This window comes from Ctenopharyngodon idella, chromosome 17 (genome assembly GCF_019924925.1).
Source record: "Ctenopharyngodon idella isolate HZGC_01 chromosome 17, HZGC01, whole genome shotgun sequence".
NCBI classification, from domain to species: Eukaryota; Metazoa; Chordata; class Actinopteri; order Cypriniformes; family Xenocyprididae; genus Ctenopharyngodon; species Ctenopharyngodon idella.
Genome location: NC_067236.1, coordinates 33953218 through 33975401, shown reverse-complemented (window position 1 = coordinate 33975401; position 22184 = coordinate 33953218). Strand labels below are relative to the sequence as shown.

General features: G+C 37.2%; 1 protein-coding gene across 50 annotated transcripts in view; it reads right to left on the bottom strand.

The window, feature by feature from the left end:
* Window positions 1-579: 579 nt before the first annotated feature.
* fermt2 (FERM domain containing kindlin 2) overlaps window positions 580-22184 on the bottom strand; it is a 55650-nt gene continuing 34045 nt past the window's right edge. The window contains exons 6-20 of one of the 50 annotated variants that reach the window (XR_007925763.1): window positions 18698-18923; window positions 18512-18614; window positions 15591-15698; window positions 13493-13627; window positions 12729-12778; window positions 12119-12243; window positions 10969-11075; window positions 9722-9940; window positions 6665-7297; window positions 5999-6622; window positions 5833-5873; window positions 5749-5790; window positions 4748-5707; window positions 4436-4577; window positions 580-2220 (exon numbers count right to left, since the gene is read on the bottom strand). Coding sequence is in view for 1 of the 50 variants with exons in the window: in XM_051866916.1 (XP_051722876.1) it covers window positions 2047-2220; window positions 4436-4577; window positions 4748-4872; window positions 7277-7297; window positions 9722-9940; window positions 10969-11075; window positions 12119-12243; window positions 12729-12778; window positions 13493-13627; window positions 15591-15698; window positions 18512-18614; window positions 18698-18923 (1535 nt within the window). In the remaining 49 variants the exon portion in view is untranslated. Of the gene's footprint in view, window positions 2221-4435; window positions 4578-4747; window positions 6623-6664; window positions 7298-9721; window positions 9941-10968; window positions 11076-12118; window positions 12244-12728; window positions 12779-13492; window positions 13628-15590; window positions 15699-18511; window positions 18615-18697; window positions 18924-22184 lie in introns of all 50 variants that reach the window. The other 49 variants (XR_007925767.1, XR_007925769.1, XR_007925768.1 and 46 more) reach the window with 49 other exon arrangements.

The window sequence follows — 22184 nt, the reverse complement described above, 5'->3', positions numbered from 1 at the left end:
TAATAACATTTAAAGGGATAGTCCACCCAAAAATCATTCACTCATCCTCATGTCATCGCCATATGACTTTTTTTGAGATGAACACAAATGAAGATTTTTAGAAAAATAACCCATCTCTGTGAGTCCATTTAATGCAAGTGAATGACACTAGACTGATTTACAGTTGAAGTTAAAAATATCAGTATTTTTCTTGCATACACCTATGGTTTTGCTTCAGAAGACATTGACTCCTCCACTGGGGTCGTGTCACAGTCACTGTGTGAGGTTTTCCCAAGCGTCAACCAATCACTTACAGAGATGGAATATTTTCCTAAAAATCTTTATTTGTGTTTATCTGAAGAAAGACAGTGGGAGCAAATGATGAGAGAACTTTCATTTTTGGCTGGAGTATCCCTTCAAAACCTTGATTTGTGCAATACCTTTGATTCAGAATTCATCTACAAGTTGTAGAAATATAAAACTTTCAGCACAAGCCGTGAAGGTTTTTCAAGACTGCTCTCTTGTGGTGAAGACGGGTCACTGCCGCCTGCATGGCTGATGGGAAAACCACGTGAAATAAAGGCCTGTTGAATCATCCTCTTAAGATTTTAAATAAAAATGATTTTATTTATTTATTTGTCAGGTAAATGGCATTTTTACAATCTTAAAACAGCAGGCCATGCAACGCACTGCTGACATCTGAGAAAACAAAACCAAATAAACAGAAAAAAATAATAATAGTCTTCATTTCTGGCTCTGAAACCACCTTCATACGGGAAACATCATGAGACAATACTGACAAGAAGTGATGCGCTACAGACGGCAGAGAACTGCTGCCCTTCATTAGTGTCTGAGCGCTCGATAGTGTTGAAGTGTATGACACACGCTCTTAAAGCCTATATGTTCTCGCAGCAGTGGATATTTATCAGTTAAGGCAGGAGAAACTAAATAAAAAAAGCTCCTTCTCACTGGAGACATCAAGAATGGCACAATCTACATGAATTTATTCCAGCCAGGAGCTTGAGACGTTCTCCACTTCTTCATATGCACTTATATATATTTCTAAGATCGACAGGCACCAATCCTCAAATGTCAGAAAAATGGCTTTTTTTCCCTCTCTTCTGGAAAAAATACACTTCCAAAAAATGACAGAAAAAAGCAGCAACAAAATAACTGTACAATTTCTGTTTTAAAACCTGTGTTTTTTACATTAGATACAAAACAAATCTAATACTTCATTTAGCTATCCTTCATTTTGGAAAGAAATAAAAAGAAAATCGCATGATTTGTGACCTATCGCTGGTGCGTATTAAAGAAATGCTTTTGAATAATACTATACTGGTTCACAATAAAGAGTGAGGAATAAAATATCAGACTTCATAGGAAAATAATAATAATAAAAAGAAACTTCCTACAGTGGGAAAGCAGATTCATAACGTTCTCCTATGTTGCTTCACCGCAAGCTGTTTGCTACAAAAAAGTGGGCGACTCTCCTTCTTCATAGTGTAAAAAAATATCTGTGTCATTAAATGTAGTGTTGAACACATGACAGGACAGAAACGTCAAACCTAACGCTAGAAGTGCTTAGAAATGACAGAACGAATGGATTTTGTAGTGTCTTCTACTCAACGGTCAGAAGCAGCAACACTGAAGCTAGTGTAAATCCTTCTCTACGACATCACATTAATGTGACAAAATTATCATAAAAGATGGCACAAATGAGCACCGCGACATTCAACAATTACCCAGAGAGATGCAACGTAAGTTAGTGACAAATAAATAATTGGCATTTTCGCTGGCGTACTTCTATTCAGGGTGAAAGGTCATAGCTATTGCTTCATCTCGACAATGAAATCATTTCTGGAGGGAAGCAGTAAACCGCTGCACGTTCTCAGAATGTCCTCGCTCGGCACTTCGGCTAGTGTTATGAACGCGTTCATGCGCATAAACAGAATTAAAAGAAACAAGTTTTCAACCTATTATGATGTGGCCACGATGGAGTGGTTAAAGGAGAAAGAAGAAGTGTGAAAGTAAAAGAATAAAGCGGCGCGGAGCGGCGAGCGGCGCTCAGACCCAACCGCTGGTCAGCTTGTAGAACATCTCCTCGTCTAGAGACTCGTTCTGGTCCTTGGCGCGCGTGGACAAGAAAATGTAGCCGCCGATGAACTCGTGCACCACTTTGCAGTCCACCTCCGCACAGATGAACGCCAGACTGGGCTCGTCCGCAAACTCCACCGTGACCTGCCGTGGGAACAGAGCAGATGCTCATGTGTGCAGAAAGAAGGGCTCAAGGTGATGTGTGTGACGCATTTGGATGTTTGATTTGCACATTTGTAAGGCCTCTAAATGAACAACATGATCAACACTGATAAAGCTGCTGCACACAATCTACTACACGCCTTCTGACGTCTGATTGACAGTGAATGAATTATGAATTCAACTGTAAAAGGACATTCCCATCACATATGATTATAATTTAAATAGTTTTAAATGTTTCTTCTCATTAATGTTCATTAAGATGTTATACTTTCTGTTATTTAATTCAGGTTTATTGCATTATTTTAGTGTTGTGTGTGTTATCTTATGCGAGTATTAGTCATGTTTTATGCGATGAACGTGGCTTTCGATTATGCCACTAGCATTATGACAGTGGTTACCAGTAAATTTTAAGGTAAAAAGTAGATTTTGGTACATTACATCACTTATATATGTTTGTAAAGCATACAGACACCAATACGCCATGTGTAATTTCGGAAATACTGTAACCATATTTTTACGGTGAATTTCTGGCAACCAAAGCAGCCAAAGGACTAAATTTAGATTTAGACTTAATTTAACATTAACACTTGTCCGGGACAAATGAGCACAGCACACACAAAGAAACTCAGTTAACATAGTGCGGTGAAAATTCAGAATGTGGAGTTTTTATATTTATAACATATGATACAGTTAAGCAACATCACACAACCAAGAGTGCTTTTTTCCTGAATACCATCACGATTGAAGATGTGGTTTCATTCGACAGTTCAATAAACAAGCAGTTAATATTAAGTCACTTACAATTTATACGCAATATTGACTGTTTTTGTTCTGTTTCAGCAGCGAAAATAGTTCCCAACAAAGATCACGGCAGAACCACAGCGCATCTCACAGCAACACTTTACTGAAAGATTCAGCGTTTTGAACGAATCGGTTGAGTCAAAGATTCAATGACTCACTCATTAAGACGGTCACTTGCCGCCACCTACTGGAGGTTTAGTTTAATGTTTAAAAGTATAATTTTTTCCCCCAACATTTCTTATTTGTATTTTCCAAAAATATTTAAAACAATCTCATAACATTATTTAATGCAGTTGTAATTTTAAGAATTGAAAATAAAAGATGAAGCATACATTTAAAAAGATTAGGGATAAAATGCCCTTTATAAGTGTTAAAAGTAAATATGTAGAGTAAATATCACAAATATGCAGATTTAGATATGTCAACACTAATGAGAATATTGTTTCTGGATAAGTTATATTTACACCACAAAAAAAAAGTTATACTTATTTCCGGACAAGCAACTTTTTTACTTGGACAACTGAATGACCGATTTACTTGCCCAAAGAACAAGCACATGATGAATCTTAATGTCGAACCCTGAACAGGATATTTCATAGTGCGATATGTCTATTAAAATGTCTATTATTCCAGTACTGTAATTCTGAGCCAAATAACACTGTGTGAAATAAGACCAGTAGGTCTTCTGCAATCAAAACAAGCATATTAACAGGTTAGTTCACCCAAAAATGAAATTTCTGTCATTAATTACTCACCCTCATGTCGTTCCACACCTGTAAGACCTTCATTCATCTTCAGAACACAAATTAAGATATTTTTGATGAAATCTGAGAGCTCTCTGGCCCAACGATCCAACGAAACTACCAATTTTCAAGGTCCAGAAAGGTAATAAACACATCATAAAAGTAATCCATGTGACTCCAGTGGTTTAACCTCAATGTTATGAAGCGACACAAGTGCTTTGTTTGTGTAAAAAGAACCATAATTTACCACTTTATTTATGCAGTACTTTGTTCACGCAACATCTGCTCTCACATCAACACATGCTGGAGGTTCATATTTTGTAAATGTGGTAAATTATGTTTTTGAAAGTGTCTGAAAGTGGTAGTTGCATAGGCTGTCAGTGGAGGGACAGAAAGCTCTCAGATTTCATCAAAAATATCTTAATTTGTGTTCTAAGGATGAACAAAGGTCTTATGGGTGTGAAACGACATGAGTGTGAGTAATACATTTTCATTTCTGGGTGAAGTAACCCTTGAACAACACAAGCCATTGTTACAAATTATGTAATTAGACCATTTACATTTACCTGAAGAAAAAGATTAATGTGGAGCCTCGTTCACAACAACAGTCAATGACATCATGGGATGAAGGTGTAACATAAAGAGCATCTTACCATCTTAATCTCCCAGTTGACGTTCCACTGTTTCATGTTGCTGAAGCGCCAGGTCTTGATGGCGTCTCCTGTGCTGGCGTCCATACGGATCAGTCTGTTGTAGGTGATGCCGATCAGCTCATCTTTCTTGCCCCCCTGAAACCTAATTTGATGAAATTTCACAATTAACAACGGAAATCAAGAGAAAGACATATTACAGTAACATGTCCTAGAGCTTTCTATCCCTTCAACACGGACGTCTGTTTTTATTGGCGCTCAAACATTTGATCAAGATATCTGACAGAAACATTGGGTTTTCAAGAAGACACTTACTTGGCAAGAAAATGGGTGATTCCAAACTCTGGCAAGGACTGCCATGCCTGTATGAAGCGCATCTTGGCCTCAATGAGGCTCATCTGCGCCACATTCTGATGAGCTTCCAGAATACGGGCGGAAATCTGAGGATAATGCATATGTGAACATTAATAAACAAGTGCTACAAGCCATCATAACTTAAGCAGAAGTACAGAGTGAGTCATTAGGAAACAACCCCAGAGAAGAATGCAACACCAGACACTTCGATATGACACTGCTGCATCCAATCACCATTAATATCACAGTGAACATACGAGACGCCTCCTGTTATTCAAGCATCCCTTATGATCTGTTACACATGCGACTTAACATACATACACAGAAGCCATTGCAATCCCAGCTACCACTGTTTAGTCCCCATTTCCCCACAACATGAAACATTTTCACATAAAGAAATGAGTGACGTCACTGGAGTCTCCCACTGATCAATGACTTGCCTCATGAAAGTTTCTATCAGAGCAGATCAGCTGACATGCTACAAACCGCCTAAAACGGTCTTTCAATTACACAGAAGCCCCTTTCAAATAACTATTTCTGTAAGATTTTAAATATCCTATTATACAAATAATGTGCTGATTACAGGAGCCCCATGGGGACATGTTGATGGAAAAAAACAAGAGATGGAAGGAAAAATTTTAATGCTTGAAAAGTATTGCACTCCTCTGAGAAACTTTGCATTCTCTTGCAAAACTATTGCATTCCCTCATGAAATGTTACATTTTCTTGGAAAAACTATTGCGTATCCACAAAGAAGTTTGCATTCGCTCGCAAAACTATCGCATTCCCCCCAAAAACTTTACATTCTCATGCAAAACTATTGCATTCCCCAATGAAACATTAAAATTCTCTCACAAAACTATTGCTTTCCCCCAAAAACCTTTACATTCTCACGCAAAACTATTGCTTTTCCCCAAAAACCTTTACATTCTCACGCAAAACTATTGCTTTTCCCCAAAAACCTTTACATTCTCACGCAAAACTATTGAGTTTCCCCCAAAAACCTTTACATTCTCACACAAAACTATTGAGTTTCCCCCAAAAACCTTTACATTCTCACGCAAAACTATTGCTTTCCCCCAAAAACCTTTACATTCTCACACAAAACTATTGAGTTTCCCCAAAAACCTTTACATTCTCATGCAAAACTATTGAGTTTCCCCAAAAAATCTTTACATTCTCACACAAAACTATTGAGTTTCCCCCAAAAACCTTTACATTCTCACGCAAAACTATTGAGTTTCCCCCAAAAACCTTTACATTCTCACACAAAACTATTGAGTTTCCCCCAAAAACCTTTACATTCTCACGCAAAACTATTGCTTTCCCCCAAAAACCTTTACATTCTCACGCAAAACTATTGAGTTTCCCCCAAAAACCTTTACATTCTCACGCAAAACTATTGCTTTTCCCCAAAAACCTTTACATTCTCACGCAAAACTATTGAGTTTCCCCCAAAAACCTTTACATTCTCACACAAAACTATTGCTTTCCCCCAAAAACCTTTACATTCTCACGCAAAACTATTGAGTTTCCCCCAAAAACCTTTACATTCTCACACAAAACTATTGAGTTTCCCCCAAAAACCTTTACATTCTCACACAAAACTATTGCTTTCCCCCAAAAACCTTTACATTCTCACGCAAAACTATTGAGTTTCCCCCAAAAACCTTTACATTCTCACGCAAAACTATTGCTTTCCCCCAAAAACCTTTACATTCTCACGCAAAACTATTGAGTTTCCCCCAAAAACCTTTACATTCTCACACAAAACTATTGAGTTTCCCCCAAAAACCTTTACATTCTCACACAAAACTATTGCTTTCCCCCAAAAACCTTTACATTCTCACGCAAAACTATTGAGTTTCCCCCAAAAACCTTTACATTCTCACGCAAAACTATTGCTTTTCCCCAAAAATCTTTACATTCTCACACAAAACTATTGCTTTTCCCCAAAAATCTTTACATTCTCACACAAAACTATTGAGTTTCCCCAAGAAACTCTGCATTTGCTCAAAAAACATTTGAGTGTAATTTTTCCTCCCATCTCTTTTCTTACTGTCACCATGTCCCTTTAGGGGCTGTAGAAAACAGCACAGTGTCATCTAAACTAATATCACAAAACAATAATTGCAATACTAATAATAATGATAATAATAATGATATTATTATATTTAGGGATATAATCATGCTTGAAATTATATAAAATAAGACTGACAGTTTTGTGAATTTTTCTAAAATATTCACGAAATGAAAGCTTTTACAGCAGTCACACACTCAACATCAGTCAGGCAAACAGCTGTTCTAGCGGAGACACCAGTGACTCAAAACATGATCTTTAAATGTTAAAAACAAACTTGAAATGTGAGCTTTTGGGTTGAGCTACAGCAATAAATGGTAAAGTGGTTAATGGAAGGATTACTGGAGTAAGACACAGCACCAGTGTTAGTGAGTCACGGACATTTACCAGCTGTCAAACGAGTGACTTACCAAGTCCCTGACAAAGCCTGGCTGAGGAGGGTGGAAACAGGAAGAGGAACACAGAGAGGAAACAAGGGAAAAGCAAATAAATGAACAATGCCGTAAACAAGCAGAATAACAATAACCGTTAATGTACAGAGAGAAAGGGGCAGGGTGCACATGTGAGTATACAGCAGGGGAGGTTCACTTTAGGCAGCTGGACAGGAGAGAGCAGGGAAACACGCATGAGACGCCTGCACTGGGATCACATTAGGTCCAGGCGGATTGACCGTACATACTGTGCAGACGCAGAAATGTGTCAATTAACAGAGATCCTGCTATACCGTTGAACTAAAACCAAGCAGAAGACTAGTCTACTCTACAAACTGTGTGGAAGCTGGGCCTAGTGTAGATTCATCCTCACTGATTATAATGGGAACACTCAGTTCAAGCTTTTTCTGCACTGATGTAAGACTGATTCATTTAATAAATCTTATGGGTTATTATGTTGGTTTAACAAAGCCAACATGCTGATCAACTGATACAGATGTCAAGCTATGACCACCAAACTTGGCACAGAGCTTCAAGATGCTCTAACTCGGTACGCCACATCTTCGCTAACAGATCTGACTTTCGAAATTCCAGTGTTGGACTTCCAAACAGGCCCAAATTTCCATACATTTTCACTGAGAGGGTCATACAATAACTCTTATAGAGTATTTATCTATTATTGGTCTAATCACCAGCAAAGCCTAGGACAAGGTGCTAATTCATGCTAGAAACATGCTAAGAAACGCTAGAAACTTGCTAGCAACAAGATAATCACACTAGGAACGTTCTAAAAATGCTAGAAACATGCTAAAAATTAGCTAAAACATTTTAGCAATGTGTTAAACTATGCAACACTCGGATACATATAAAAAATAAGCAAAAGCATGCTAACAAAATATAACAACATGCCAGCAAACATGTTAACTATGCCAAGCAACAACTATAGATGTTTTTTTTAATGAGGTTTCTTAGCAGTCTAATGGTATCTGAAGTAGGGACTTGGTATTCTTTTATTGAGTTTGTATTGAATTAGTAAAACCTTCAAGCTTTTAAAAGTTTTTGAAACTTTCAAACAAGCCTTTTCCCACTCTTCTATTTTTTTTTATATCTTTTAGTTTGTTCATCAAGCTCAAAATAAAAAGACAAATAATGAAATATAAAGAAATAAAAGTAATGTGCTTTAATCTTTTGTGCTGAGGCTTTTAACACAAATCTAGAAACTGTAGGGTTTTAAACATATAAAAGGAGTCCAAAGTTCATGGCTGAGCTGTAGTTTATGATTAACCTGGACGTTTTTTCATCCCACTTCAAACCATACACCCTTGACTCCACAAGGTGGCGCCACACATGCTTAAAACCCAAGAACACTGGAGAGACCTCCCCACCATTTGGATGACTACATCCGCTTTGCTGGTCTTGTTGAGTTTAACAAGTCTGGAAGTGAGAAAGTCATCTATCCTTGTTTCCAAAGCAAGTGCTTTCTGTCCCACGTCCTCTGGGAGTAAAATCCCAGAGGAAGCCTTTGAAGAAAAGATATGGAGCTTGTATTGCATGGATAGTGTTCAGGAATCATCTGAACTCTAACGTCGCTCTCACATTACAATCTGCTGTCTTCTTCCCAGACTCCCTCTCCACATTCCCAGGCATGGCTTGTTTCCTGTATGTTCTTCCCGCCTGTTTCTGAAGACCCCACCCCAACTCCTCAAACTTTCTTCCAGCGATAAGCTGGTGGGGGAGCAAGTGAGATGGGAGGACAGGAAGCCCACCATCCCCCAGCATCACAGAGGCTGGATTGAGTCCAGGGCCACTGTAAGACGACACCAGCAGCACACAGGAGCCGTCTGTTGACTCCCACACACGCTCCCTCCCTACATACTTTCACTTTTCTCTTGTTTTTGAATCAAGTATTACAAAAAAGACATTCTTTTGAAAAATTTCACCAGATCAGCGCATACGTTTAGAAAAAGCTGACTAGTTTGTTTGTAAAAACATGTGGTAACACTTTAGTTCAGGGTCCAATTCTCTCTATAAACTAGTTGCTTATCATCATGCATATTATTAGGATATTGGCCGTTTATTAGTACTTATAAAGCACATATTAATGCCTTATTCTGCATGTCCATATTCTACATCCCATAATCCTACCTAATACCTAAACTAAACAACCTTACTAACTATTAATAAGCAGCAATTAGGAGTTTATTAAGGCAAAAGTCATAGTTAATAGTTAGTTATTAGTGAGAATTGGACCCAAATCTTAAGTGTGACCAAAAAAAAAATTTTTTTTTTACCATTACCATTTACCAAGTACGACTCAGTGCTATAAGTAATATTTAATATACTGCTGTTTATGACTATGTATTGTTATATACTGCAGGTCTGTATTCTGCGGTAGACCGATCTCTCTCGTAGCCACTCATTTACCTGCTTGTTCCTGTATTTCTTCAGGTATCGTGGTGACACCAGACACTCAGGGTTGATGTCGGTGGTGATGGGCTCTATGATCTGAGGATCAGGGTTCATGTGCTGCATCTTCAGGAAGGACAGAATGTTCTGGACCTCCAAGTTGTAGGAACTGTCTGCCATCGTCTTCCCCTTGGAGGCCAAACGACAAGCTGCCATCCACTGAGCGTACTGCTTCTCCTGAAGGACGGGAACAGATGACAGAGTGGCAGTGTTATTTTACTATCATTCAGATACTATTATGGTACTTTTAATATTTTTAATTACTTGTTTAATTACGACTTAAAATCTGAACTGATTTTAAAACTCTAGCATCATACACTTGCAGACTTTGTAAATGTTACAGAGAAAAACTGTTCATCATACACTAAACGACTGAGGATTATAAACTACCAGACTTTCAAAATCGCATTACAAACTCACACAGAAACACACGCTCGTTCTAGGAGACGCACGACAGATGAAACAAACATGGATGTACAGGAGATGAGCGCAGTAGTTGTAGCGACTGAGTCGCACAAGAAAAAATAAGCCGAGCGCATTTGGATGCAGTCTTTAGTGGGCAGATGCGGTCAGTACGGCACAGTCAGTTATTTTACCTGTGCAGATGAGTCAAATATCAAAGCTAATTTGTTATGTGTGTTCTGTTAATTTACTTTTGTATTTTATTGCAACACTGATGGATGAAGGACAGCTGAGGTTTCAGTAGTGACGCGCTGTACACTACCATGTGTGTTCTGAAATCAGCTATCAAACATGTTTTGATTTCCTCCAACTGCGCCATAGTCTGAAGCTAAAACAACTGGGTTCTGTGACCATTATGCACTAGGCAATTTTCTGTGAAATCTGTCAGACCATAAATCTGTAGACTGACGCAGACCTTCGGCAACTATTGTCGACTCATCCAGACTGCAAATAAGGGCAAAAATCTGAGTAAAATTCATGTAGTTTTGAAAGTTTTATGTTATTTCAGTCAAAGTTTATTATATTTGAAGTGTTTTTATTTTTTTTTAATTTTTTTATGGCTTTACATTTATTTAAATATAATAACCCTGCTGAGTGTGCTGGGGTCGGGTCACGTTTTGTATAATTACTTGAAGTAACAAGTAAAGCAAAGTGTCACTTTTTCTTTTTAAAGACACCTGAAGATGTGAGGTGATTTATTATACAATAATAATGTGTGGATATACAATAGAAATCTCACTCACAGTATCACACCGCAGCCAGATCTCATTCATACCATCTGCTACAGGAATTAGCAACTTGATGTTGAATTTCTGACCGGAGATGTTCACATCTGGTGTGACTTCACAGCCTACAGAGAAACAGCAGATGAGAAACAGTGTGGCAAACACTAGGGCTGGGGGAAAAATCGATTCACATATGAATTGCGATTCGCATCGGTTTTAAAAACTTTAAAAATCGATTTTCTAAAGTGTTACACTTCTTTAACGTCGCAGTACTTTATTGACACGTTAGAGTATTATTAATCACAAGAAGCCGTGAAAAAGGACAGACACACAGCTGAAGCGCGAGCAGTTCTCTTTCACAGCTTATTGCGTTTGCATGGTCACATACACACACAATTATGTCAAAATGCACACTGTGTGGAGTATTCATGTAAACACAGTCTGTTATGTCCTAAACGGACATAAACAGTTAGGAGAAAATCAGATGTGTAACAGTATATTAGATCTGTGCATTTCTTAAAGGGACAGCAGCCTCATAAACTGTAGCCATCTGTTTTAGTAATGTTAATAAAGAAAAAAAAAAAAATCACTCACTGCTTTTGACTGAATCATTTCTGAATATTTAATATGAATAATTTTATTATTTAATTTATTTTTTCATTTGATTATTCAATTTCTGTAGTATTTCTTACTACATGTTAAATAAATCTAGGCTACTGTACCTCAAAAGTTAATTATTGTGTTTGTCCTATTGGTTGTTATTTGCTTCTTATCAATATCATAATATCAAAAATAAAATAAAATTGCCTGCTTGCTTAATTACCGAAGACTGCCAGGCATGTGTGTAATGATCGCAGTCAGCTTAAATGGCATTTGTTTTATAATATTGGGTTGAATAAAATGAGAAGAAAAAACAAATAAATTTCAAGGTTCACATTATTTCAGTGGGATTTTTTTCGACCTATTAAACTGTCTTCCGCATAGACAGTAAACTAGAATCAAATCTATGCATACATCAAATCGAAATTTGATTCAAACTGGAGAATCGATTTTTTTAATCATATCACGACCTCAAGAAACGATTTGAAATCGTGAGGTACCAAAAGACTCACACCCCGAGTAAACACGCTTTCCACCAGCGCATCATGTGTCTGTAGCGAGCGCTCACCTCTCAGGTTCATCTGGTGCGCCGGCGTGCCGTGGGCCTCCTCGCGGCTCTTGTAGCAGGAGATTGTGATGTCCTTGAACGTGCACCAGTACTGCTTGTATCCTTTCAGAGTGAGCTTCTTTGGTCTGAGGTATAAGCAAAAGTTAGTCAAAAATCAAAGGAGAATGACTGATGAGAGATTATTCTCTTCTGATGAAAGTAAAGATCAGCTCTTCCACATACTCTCTTTCAATCTGTTATTCAGGCCATTACAGTAAAACAAAAAAACAAATGAAAACATGTTCATTATAAAAAATATAGAGAGTAATTTCTTTGCCACTAGTGTTCAACCACTTCCCTTTGCCTTCCATTGTTTGGTCAAACAGGTCCAGTCGACTCACAGCATTGTTTGAGCCAATATTATGTCACATCGGACCCATCTGGACCACTCATAATCACACTGTAATTCATTTTGTTGCTAATAGTGTTGTGTAAATGACAGAATTTACACTTTAAACAGACTAATACATAGACAGTCTATATGCTTGTTTATTTTTTATTTATTTTTTATCTACAATAATAAAGGCATTTGAGACCAAAATCAATAGACATTTTACCAACTTCAACTCACTTGAAGACTTTTACATTGTCGGCCAGTTCAGGAATGGATGTGATGTCACCCTGAGAACACAAAGTGCATTAATAAAGTTATAAATAAAGTTGCAATGTCAAAACCTTACAGATGTCTTACATTCACAAACCACAGAACAGCTGCACGTTGCCTAAGTTAAAAATAACAAGAATACACATTTGAATTTTATTTATTTATATTTTGTTGGAATGTCTGTTATGATTAAACTCCAATTTCATCTGCAATATAGTGCTATCCCATCAACACGGAGGACACGACTCGTTTAATATGACCAAACCAGTCTGAATAATCGACTTTATATTCCTTTATTTGAATTTGATCTAACACTTGGAGGTTATATTGGAAAGTAAAGCAGTGCAAAACATTGTTTCATTTGTGCAGTCTTTACTAATTTTCTAATGTTTCACAACCTTGTCTAATTCTAAAGCTTTTTAATGTGACACGTTTGTATTATATTCTCGCATTTCTTTAACAAAGATGGTCAGACCTTTGGTGGTCAGATGTGAAGTATTGCACATACACTTTCAGGTGATGAAACATGCGTCAGAATGACATGCTTCATCATTCCTGATTAATGAGGTTGTTGTGTTGTGATGATAATCTGTCAGTAAATCATGCCAATCCTGTGCTATGGCCACTGCACTGATACAGCAGAAGTTATTTTCAAAGCAGAAGTGTGATAAAGGCCTATAGGTGTGTGCGGCTGCCATATCTCAGTGTAGTTTGGTGGAGTGTTTCAGCACCAGCGTGTTGGACGTCTTTCCTCCCTCCAGGGTGATCTCCAGGTCTGAGAGAGCTGCATCGACCTCATCCACCTCCTTCTCACTGTTGTTCATGTGATTCTCTGAGGACATGATGGACAGCTTGTTGATGTGGTACTGCAAATAAAAACACAAATCAAAATAATAAATTTTCCCACTTAAAACTGAATTTGTCAATGCAAATTTTAAAACATTTATATTTATAACTTTTATGTGTTTGAGAATTCTAACATTTATTTATCATTTTCATTAATTGGTTTTAAATTGTATTCACAATGTCCTCAATTTCAGGGCTGCAAACACTGTAAAGCGTATTTATTACAAAATAAATGGAAAATTAAACGGCTAATACAATATTAACTTTGACCTCTTGAGATGGACCATTTTTAGCCCTGCTCTATTTTGCATCCAACACTGTTACTGGATGATTTTCCAAATAAATATAAGTCACTAAAATGTTCATGTTAAATGTCCAAATATTTTTTAGGTTTTAAAATGTGATGCATTTGTGAAATGTAATATTTATTTCATATTTTCTTTCAAATGTTCATTTGATTTGGTTTTAAATTGTATTCACACAAGCAGCAAAAATTGATAAAAAATAAATGGAAAATAAAACCGTTAATACAATATTTACTTCAACCCAAGTGTTATTTAAGTTTTTATTTTAGTTTTAATAATATTTTGAATTAGCCTTTATATATATATATATATATATATATATATATATATATAAATATATAAATTATATATATATATATATATATATATATTATATATATACACATACATACATATATATATATATATATGTAGTTTTCATGTTAATTTTTAAATTAATTTTTAATTTTTAGTCACTTTATTATGTGCTTTTGTCATTTTATTAGTTTTTTTTTGTTTGTTTTTTGTTTTTTAAACAATACTTAGGTTTTAATCTATTTTTATTTCAGTTTTAGTTTTAGTTTTTATTTATTTCCAGCTAATAATTTTAGTGCTTATTTCAGTTTAATGCCAAGGCAACATTTCTCATTTTAGTTTAATTTTATAACTATTAAATGAAGCGAACTAACATATTATAACTAATATTTATATTTTATTTTATTTCAGCTTCATTTCAATTAACAGAAATGTTTTTATTAGTTTTAGTTAATGATAATTATCCTGCTTTGTCCTCCTGAGATGAACAAACAACATTTTTTGAAGGTGAATCAACTTCACTTTATTTCCTGCATGAGATAAAGCCTGTGACTTCATTCTTCTAATTAAAATTAGCTGTCAAACGATCCCCATGGTACTACAGTGAACAGCTGGACTACAGAAGCACATTCCACTGATACTTGCAAACGTATACTGATGACGGATCCTCTTTCAAAATGGAGGCCGGAAGGCATTTTCATGTCATTTCTCTGCTCGGATGAGAGTGGTTAGTAAGTCAATGACATACCGATTTCTCTCAACAGTTAACAGACTCGCTGTAATGTTATCTAAACTTAGACTTGCTGATGTCTGATGTTGACGAGCTCTTCTACCCAGAGACACGGATCAGAGGCAAAGCCAGTCTCATATCCACTGACACAACGTGGTGCGGACTGATGGGGAGGGACAGACCTGACTAATTTAAACTCTCAGTACATAAACAGAGAAAGTCGACACCACCGATACATCTCCAGAAACCCCTGCTGGAGTAACCAACACCTCCTTAGTACATCAGGCTGCTGGAGACTCTGGGTGGTCTTGCATGTCCCACCTCCCCATAACAGACGCCCACTCTATATTTACATGATGTGAAGACAGTGAGGCGTCCTGAGGTGTTGTCACTCAACATTTATGAGGGTCTGAAATAGCAGGGTCATCGTTGGCCAAAGGGCCAGTGAAAACAAACGCAGCACTGTACAAATGTGGCAGCCAAACGTTTGCACATTGCAGATGCTACGCAGTCAGGCACAGAGCCCATCCAATTCATTAACAGCGCAAGAGGACCTGAGTGAAGACTGCAGACTGTCAAACGCTGGGCTTACACAGCAATCCTAACAGACGGTGCGTTCACATAAATTCTGCCATGGCTCTGACGTGCACGTACCTGCAGGGCGGCGAACATCATCATCTCTTCCTCGGTGCATTCGATTTCCTCCAGTAAGATGGCCCACTTGGCCTGTTCATAGAGCTGGTTCACCCTGATGGCATCATACTGCAGGGGTCAGGAGAACGTTAAAAACACCTTATCACATGCTCTATTCAAGAAACACAACAGCACATATATGTGAGTAAGAGCCTAAATTAAATCTGTTCATCATGTAAAGTGATCATGTCTCTTCTGAAGACTTGGATTAAAGCACTCAATTCATATGGATTTATTTTATAATCTCTTTATGAATGTTTTGGGTGAATAGACTAATTGAAATCTCTCAGATTTCATTAAAAGTATCTTCATTCATGTTATGAAACTGAATGAGAGTTTTATGGGTTTGGAATGACATGAGGATGAGTAATTAATGACAGAATTTTCATTTTTGGGCGAACTAGCCATTTAAGTACGCTCAGTCAGCACATGTCAACCACATAATGTTTATTTTAGGTTTCAGACATTTAAATACACATAAGTACTAGCAAAAAAAATATTTATAGTTTGTTAAATACACACTGATGTCTATGGAAGCTGCATTAATAATCCTTTCAATTATAATTTGTCTACGTGTTTTATTCATTTCAGATGAACATTGTACTGGTAACTGTAGTTAACTCTACTCTTCTCTCAGTTCACCGGTCACTCACTATCAGTGGATGAATTTACGTGATGTAAATCCGACAGATACAATTCTCTGAATTGCGGTGCAAACTAACATGTCGGCGCCAATCGCGCACTATAGATCAGCTAACGTGATCATTATAAAGGTTTTTAAATGACAAAACACATTCACATGTGTTTGAGAATTAGAATATCAGGTAGTTGATGAGAGTTAACAATTTTGTGAAAAGGAAAAACTAAATAAAATCTGTCATACAGCACTATTGTGGCTGCGGTGTGTCACGTGACAAGCATGAAGCGTCGCCATGGAAATAATAAGATGATGTTTTCTAAAATTATTGGTCGTCTTGTGTAGGACATGCAATAAGTCAGGAGAGGTGTCATATTTTGCTAGAGAAAGAAAATATGGTCATATTTCTGCAAAAGAATTGCTGAAATTTGAAGCTGGTTTGTAGCATACCAAGAATACCGACTACTGTAACTGTTATTTAGTGTTCAATTATTGTAGTTGGGTTAGGTTTTATTGTGAATTTGTTATGTAAATTTGTTGTGTTTTGTATTTACTTATATTTACACATTTACACTATATTGCCAAAAGTTTTGGGACGCCTGCCTTTATGCGCACATGAACTTTAATGACATCCCATTCTTAATCCGTAGGGTTTAATATAGAGTTGGCCCACCCTTTGCAGCTATAACAGCCTCAACTCTTCTGGGAAGGCTTTCCACAAGGTTTAGGAGTGTGTTTATGGGAATTTTTGACCATTCTTCTAGAAGCGCATTTGTGAGGTCAGGCAGTGATGTTGGTGAGAAGGCCTGGCTCACAGTCTCCGCTCTAATTCTTCCCAAAGGTGTTCTGTCGGGTTGAGGTCAGGACTCTGTGCAGGCCAGTCAAGTTCCTCCACACCAAACTCGCTCATCCATGTCTTTATGGACCTTGCTTTGTGCACTGGTGCGCAGTCATGTTGGAACAGGAAGGGGCCATCCCCAAACTGTTCCCACAAAGTTGGGAGCATGAAATTGTCCAAAATGTCTTGGTATGCTGAAGCATTAAGAGTTCCTTTCACTGGAACTAAGGGGTCAAGCCCAACCCCTGAAAAACAACCCCACACCATAATCCCCCCTCCACTAAACTTTACACTTGGCACAATGCAGTCAGGCAAGTACCGTTCTCCTGGCAACCGTCAAACCCAGACTCGTCCATCGGATTGCCAGACAGAGAAGCGTGATTGGTCACTCCAGAGAACACGTCTCCACTGCTCCAGAGTCCAGTGGCGGCATGCTTTACACCACTGCATCCGACGCTTTGCATTGCACTTGGTGATGTAAGGCTTGGATGCAGCTGCTCGGCCATGGAAACCCATTCCATGAAGCTCTCTACGCACTGTTCTTGAGCTAATCTGAAGGCCACTGTGTGCCTCAGCATGTGCTGACCCCGCTCTGTGATTTTATGTGGCCTACCACTTCATGGCTGTTGTTCCCAATTGCTTCCACTTTGTTATGACACCACTAACAGTTGACTGTGGAATATTTAGTAGTGAGGAAATTTCACGAATGGACTTATTGCACAGGTGGCAACCTATCACGGTACCACGCTTGAATTCACTGAGCTCCTGAGAGCGACCCATTCTTTCACAAATGGTTGTAGAAGCAGTCTGCATGCCTAGGTGCTTGATTTTATACACCTGTGGCCATGGAAGTGATTGGAACACCTGAATTCAATGATCTGGAGGGGTGTCCCAATACTTTTGGCAATATAGTGTATGTATAGCCTACTTTAAACTTTTAATATATTGTTCAATTTAAAGAATTTTATTTTATTCTTTTTTTGTTCAATAAAAAAAGCTGTTCTTTAATGTCATCCACTGTTGTTTTGTGGCATTTTTTTAAGCATTGTTTAGGCACCGGTACCATTTTAAAAAAATCAATTTGGCACTGGTATTGTAAAAAAAAAAAAAAAAAATGATACAGCTCTGATTTGAAGAATCATTCATGTCTGGATCACAGATGTGTAGCACAAGACAAAGTTTAATGCATAGTGTTAGAGGTTTATAGTAATAATGAAACATGACTAAACATGACTAATTAAAAGCTTTTACTTTAAACGCTTCCCACAGACATCTTTATTGTGGTTCTATAATAGGCAATTAGACAGTCAGTGTCATGTTACTGGCATTACACTGAAATAAGCATGATAACAATGTTGAGTTTTCAAACATGCACTATGTGTGTGCTAAAGCGCAGAACACACTGACCTTTGGGTTGAGGTCAAAGAAGCTGTGATACTTGAACCGGAGCAGAAGAACCTCGTTCTCCTTCACATCCTGCTCCATCAGTGATCTGGAGGAGTCCAGCCACCTTCACAAAGACATTCAGAGGAACACAAATGAAAGCCTTCCTCAATCACAGAGTCTTCACAGATCTGATCTGTCCCAACTTACCCCTGGTTGATCTTGGCCTTGTCCAGGAGGGACTGTGGTTTGTACATCTTGACCACAATGTCTGGTGAGGTGATGGGCTGGCTGACAGCGAGGATGCCGGGATTGCCTTCGGACAGCGGACTGTCTCCAAACCATGCTGAGGTGGGGGACAGAGGGCTGCCGTCCCGAGAGTCATAGGTAGGTGTCATGGTCTTGCTGTAAAGTCCAGGACTAGAATAGATGCTCCCTGAAATTAAACACGGCCATCAGTGAACGCCTAAAACGGGTGGCACCCAATTCTCATGAAAAGCTAGACGGAGGGCTGGGCGGAATGACATTTATATCATACAACAACTGAATATGTGCCAACCAGTAGAGAGCGATTTAATTTTGTAAACATGGTGTAAATGCAGGTAGTTTGTGAAGTTGCAGCTTCACCGGGGAAATTTCCAGGGTGACAGGGGAAGTCATCATAGTTGTGTGTAAACTTCTTTAGTAATGAACGGAAACTACAAACAGCTAACACCTTCGCGTTTGCTTCAATAGCAAACAAAAAAAAACAACAGTTTATGACTTATTGAGAGATTGATTACTTTGGTCAGAAGAGAGAAAGATAAAATTTGTCGTCACTCCCTCAGCCATTGTATTAGAATCTCTCACAGCGTTAACTAGTTTTCTGTAATTTAATGCCAAAGTAATATAATACAAAATACAGTGTTACAAATGTATATTATTAAAATAAAAATAGAAAAAAGCTACACTGTAAACCCTAACACTCAAAATAATTAATTGGTTTGAGTAGGACAAACTTAAATTAGTACAGTTAAATTAACTGTTATGAGTATTTATAACTTTCTTTTTCTTTCAAGTTCACAGAACTGATATGTTTTAAGTAAACTGAACTGTTTCATTGTTTTGAGTTTTATGAACTTATTTCTTTTATTTTAGACAAACTTAAGTTTAACTGAAGCTGGGCTGGGATTTCTATTTCCCAGCAAGCTTTGCTCATGGCACTCAAAAGGGAGAGTAAATGCTAAAATTAAGTGTTATATAATGTGATTAATGTTTTGTTGTTACCATCATGGTGACAAGTGGTGCATGTGGCTTTGTTTGAGAGCAGTTAAGTTTTCTTTATATTTCTGCACTCATTCAGTAAGTGCTATACCATGCTATTTAGGGCTGGGTATTGACAATTTTCACGATTCGATTCGATTTCTATTCACATGCTTCTGATTCGATTCGATTACAATTTCGATTCAATTTGATATCGATTTAGTATATCATGTAGTATATCAGTTACAGTACATGGCAAATTTTCTAGAGGAAAAAAATGGATTTCGTTAAGCTGTACTGTATATTTTAACATACCTTCAGATGTTTAGTCATGTTTATTTCGCGCTGTAACTGGTATTAAAGCGGAGGAGAGGATGTTCACATTCGCTCCGTGCTGCCGCTTCTCTTTAACTGAGGCGCTACAGCGATCTGTCACGCCACAATAAACAGCGCCAAAATGGTACTTATTTTTTAAATCTCATAAGATGGATGTCATTTGAAATCTGAGACTGCTTCATATCAAAAGTAACAAAGCACAAAGATTATTGCAATTTATTGGATGGGAGTTTTGCTACGTTCTGTTCATTCATCAACTGAAAACAGACTAGACTAATAGATTCTTGGGATTTAAGAATCGATATCGGTTCGTAAAAATGAGAATCGATTAAAATCAAGAAATCGATATTGTTTACCCAGCCCTAATGCTATTGTTAACATGTTAGCAAATTAGCATTTTCTGAATTAGCTTGTTATAGCTAGCCACGTTTACTCTGATAAAAATAATTACATTGAGGTTACATGATAATTTTAAGTTAAATGTATGAATTAGTGTACTCGAACATTTCAAGTTAAGAACAATTAAAATGTACAAAAAAATCTGCCAGTTCTGCTTACTTTAACTTTAAATTTCTTAACTGACTGCATCAACATTTTTGAGTTTTGCCAGCTTATTCGGGTTTATAGTGTAGATTTACAATAACAGTGGAAACGTATCATCAGTCTGTGAAAATGGTCCATTTATATAAAAAAAAATATGCATATATTGGCTTCATATTGCCATTTTGAGCGTTTTGTTTTCAACTCAAGTCCTTTATAATATTTCTACACTGATGTCATGTGTTATAAATAATATTATTTTTTGGTTTGCCTAATTTCTTGTTTCTTATTTATCATTATTTTCTGAATAAGAAGATAAAGAATTGCAGATTATAATATTAAATGAGATTAAATGGTCATTTAATAATGGTCATTATAAAACAAAACAATTTGTTTTTTGTGAAAACAACTATTGTTACCACAATAATTATTTAAGACTAAGATTTTGTCATACCGCCCACTCCTAGCCAGATGTGTGTAACCAAATCCAATGACTGAAAATCAACTCAACACATGAAACTGTTCTTCACACAATCATTCACATGACTGCACATTTCTGATCAAGGCAGCATGCAGAACACACTAAAACACAGAAGTCAACTTTGCGAGTGCACACAAGGCAGCCAGCACAACCAGCAGCATGAGGGGTCCGCGAGGTGACTGACATCTCTATGAACCCAGTGAATCAGGAGCCGAGCATTCAGCTGGGTCTCAGTGCACCATTACAGCTGTTATTATCATCATCACATTCAGGACATTAGTGCAGCATCATTCTTTAAACACTCGGTTCTGGCCTCCAGTCAATGCCTACAGTATCTGCATAAAACCCTCAAATTGCACAGATCCAGTTGGTTATTAAATGGAGACTTCTGGATGTTCGTTGGTCAATGCAGTATTCTAGCGGTGCAAATATTGATATTGTATCGGCTGTTCACCAGCTACTGTGTATAAGCACCCATAGAGACCAACTATAACCTTAATTTATATTGATAGAGTTGGAACGATGACACTTAAATCAACAAGATTAATAAAACAAAGCTTTAATGAGTGTAAGTGTCCTTAATATATGCTTACTATGCAGCAACCTTATATAATAGCACAAAGGTAGAAGAGGCCGTGGTATATTGTGAATATAATCACAGCTGAAGGAGTTGCACTGTTTATCTGTGAGATTTGTCAGTTTATGTATAATCAAAATTCCTGAGCATTAAAAATGGGCAAGAAAAGGTTTGTAAACACTACAAAACACTAGGAAGTTAAAAGCATGAGCATATCAGAAAGCCTTTTACTGTATTAATCAATTAACACATTTGATAACTTAAAATGCCAATCAATTGAGATATGCCTCATAAACTGCTAATTTATTTCTAGATGGGACTTTCTGCGAAGCAGAACTATCATCTAAGCCATGGGATCAATAAAACACCTTTATTTTTCCATTTCCAAATGAACGCATTACATTTAAAAAGAAAAATGTGAAAATGAAATGTGAATTTTTTTTTAAAAGAAATGTAAATTCAGCAAATTTCAAATATATATATGAATAATTTTAAACTGGCAGCCCACACAGAACACCTGA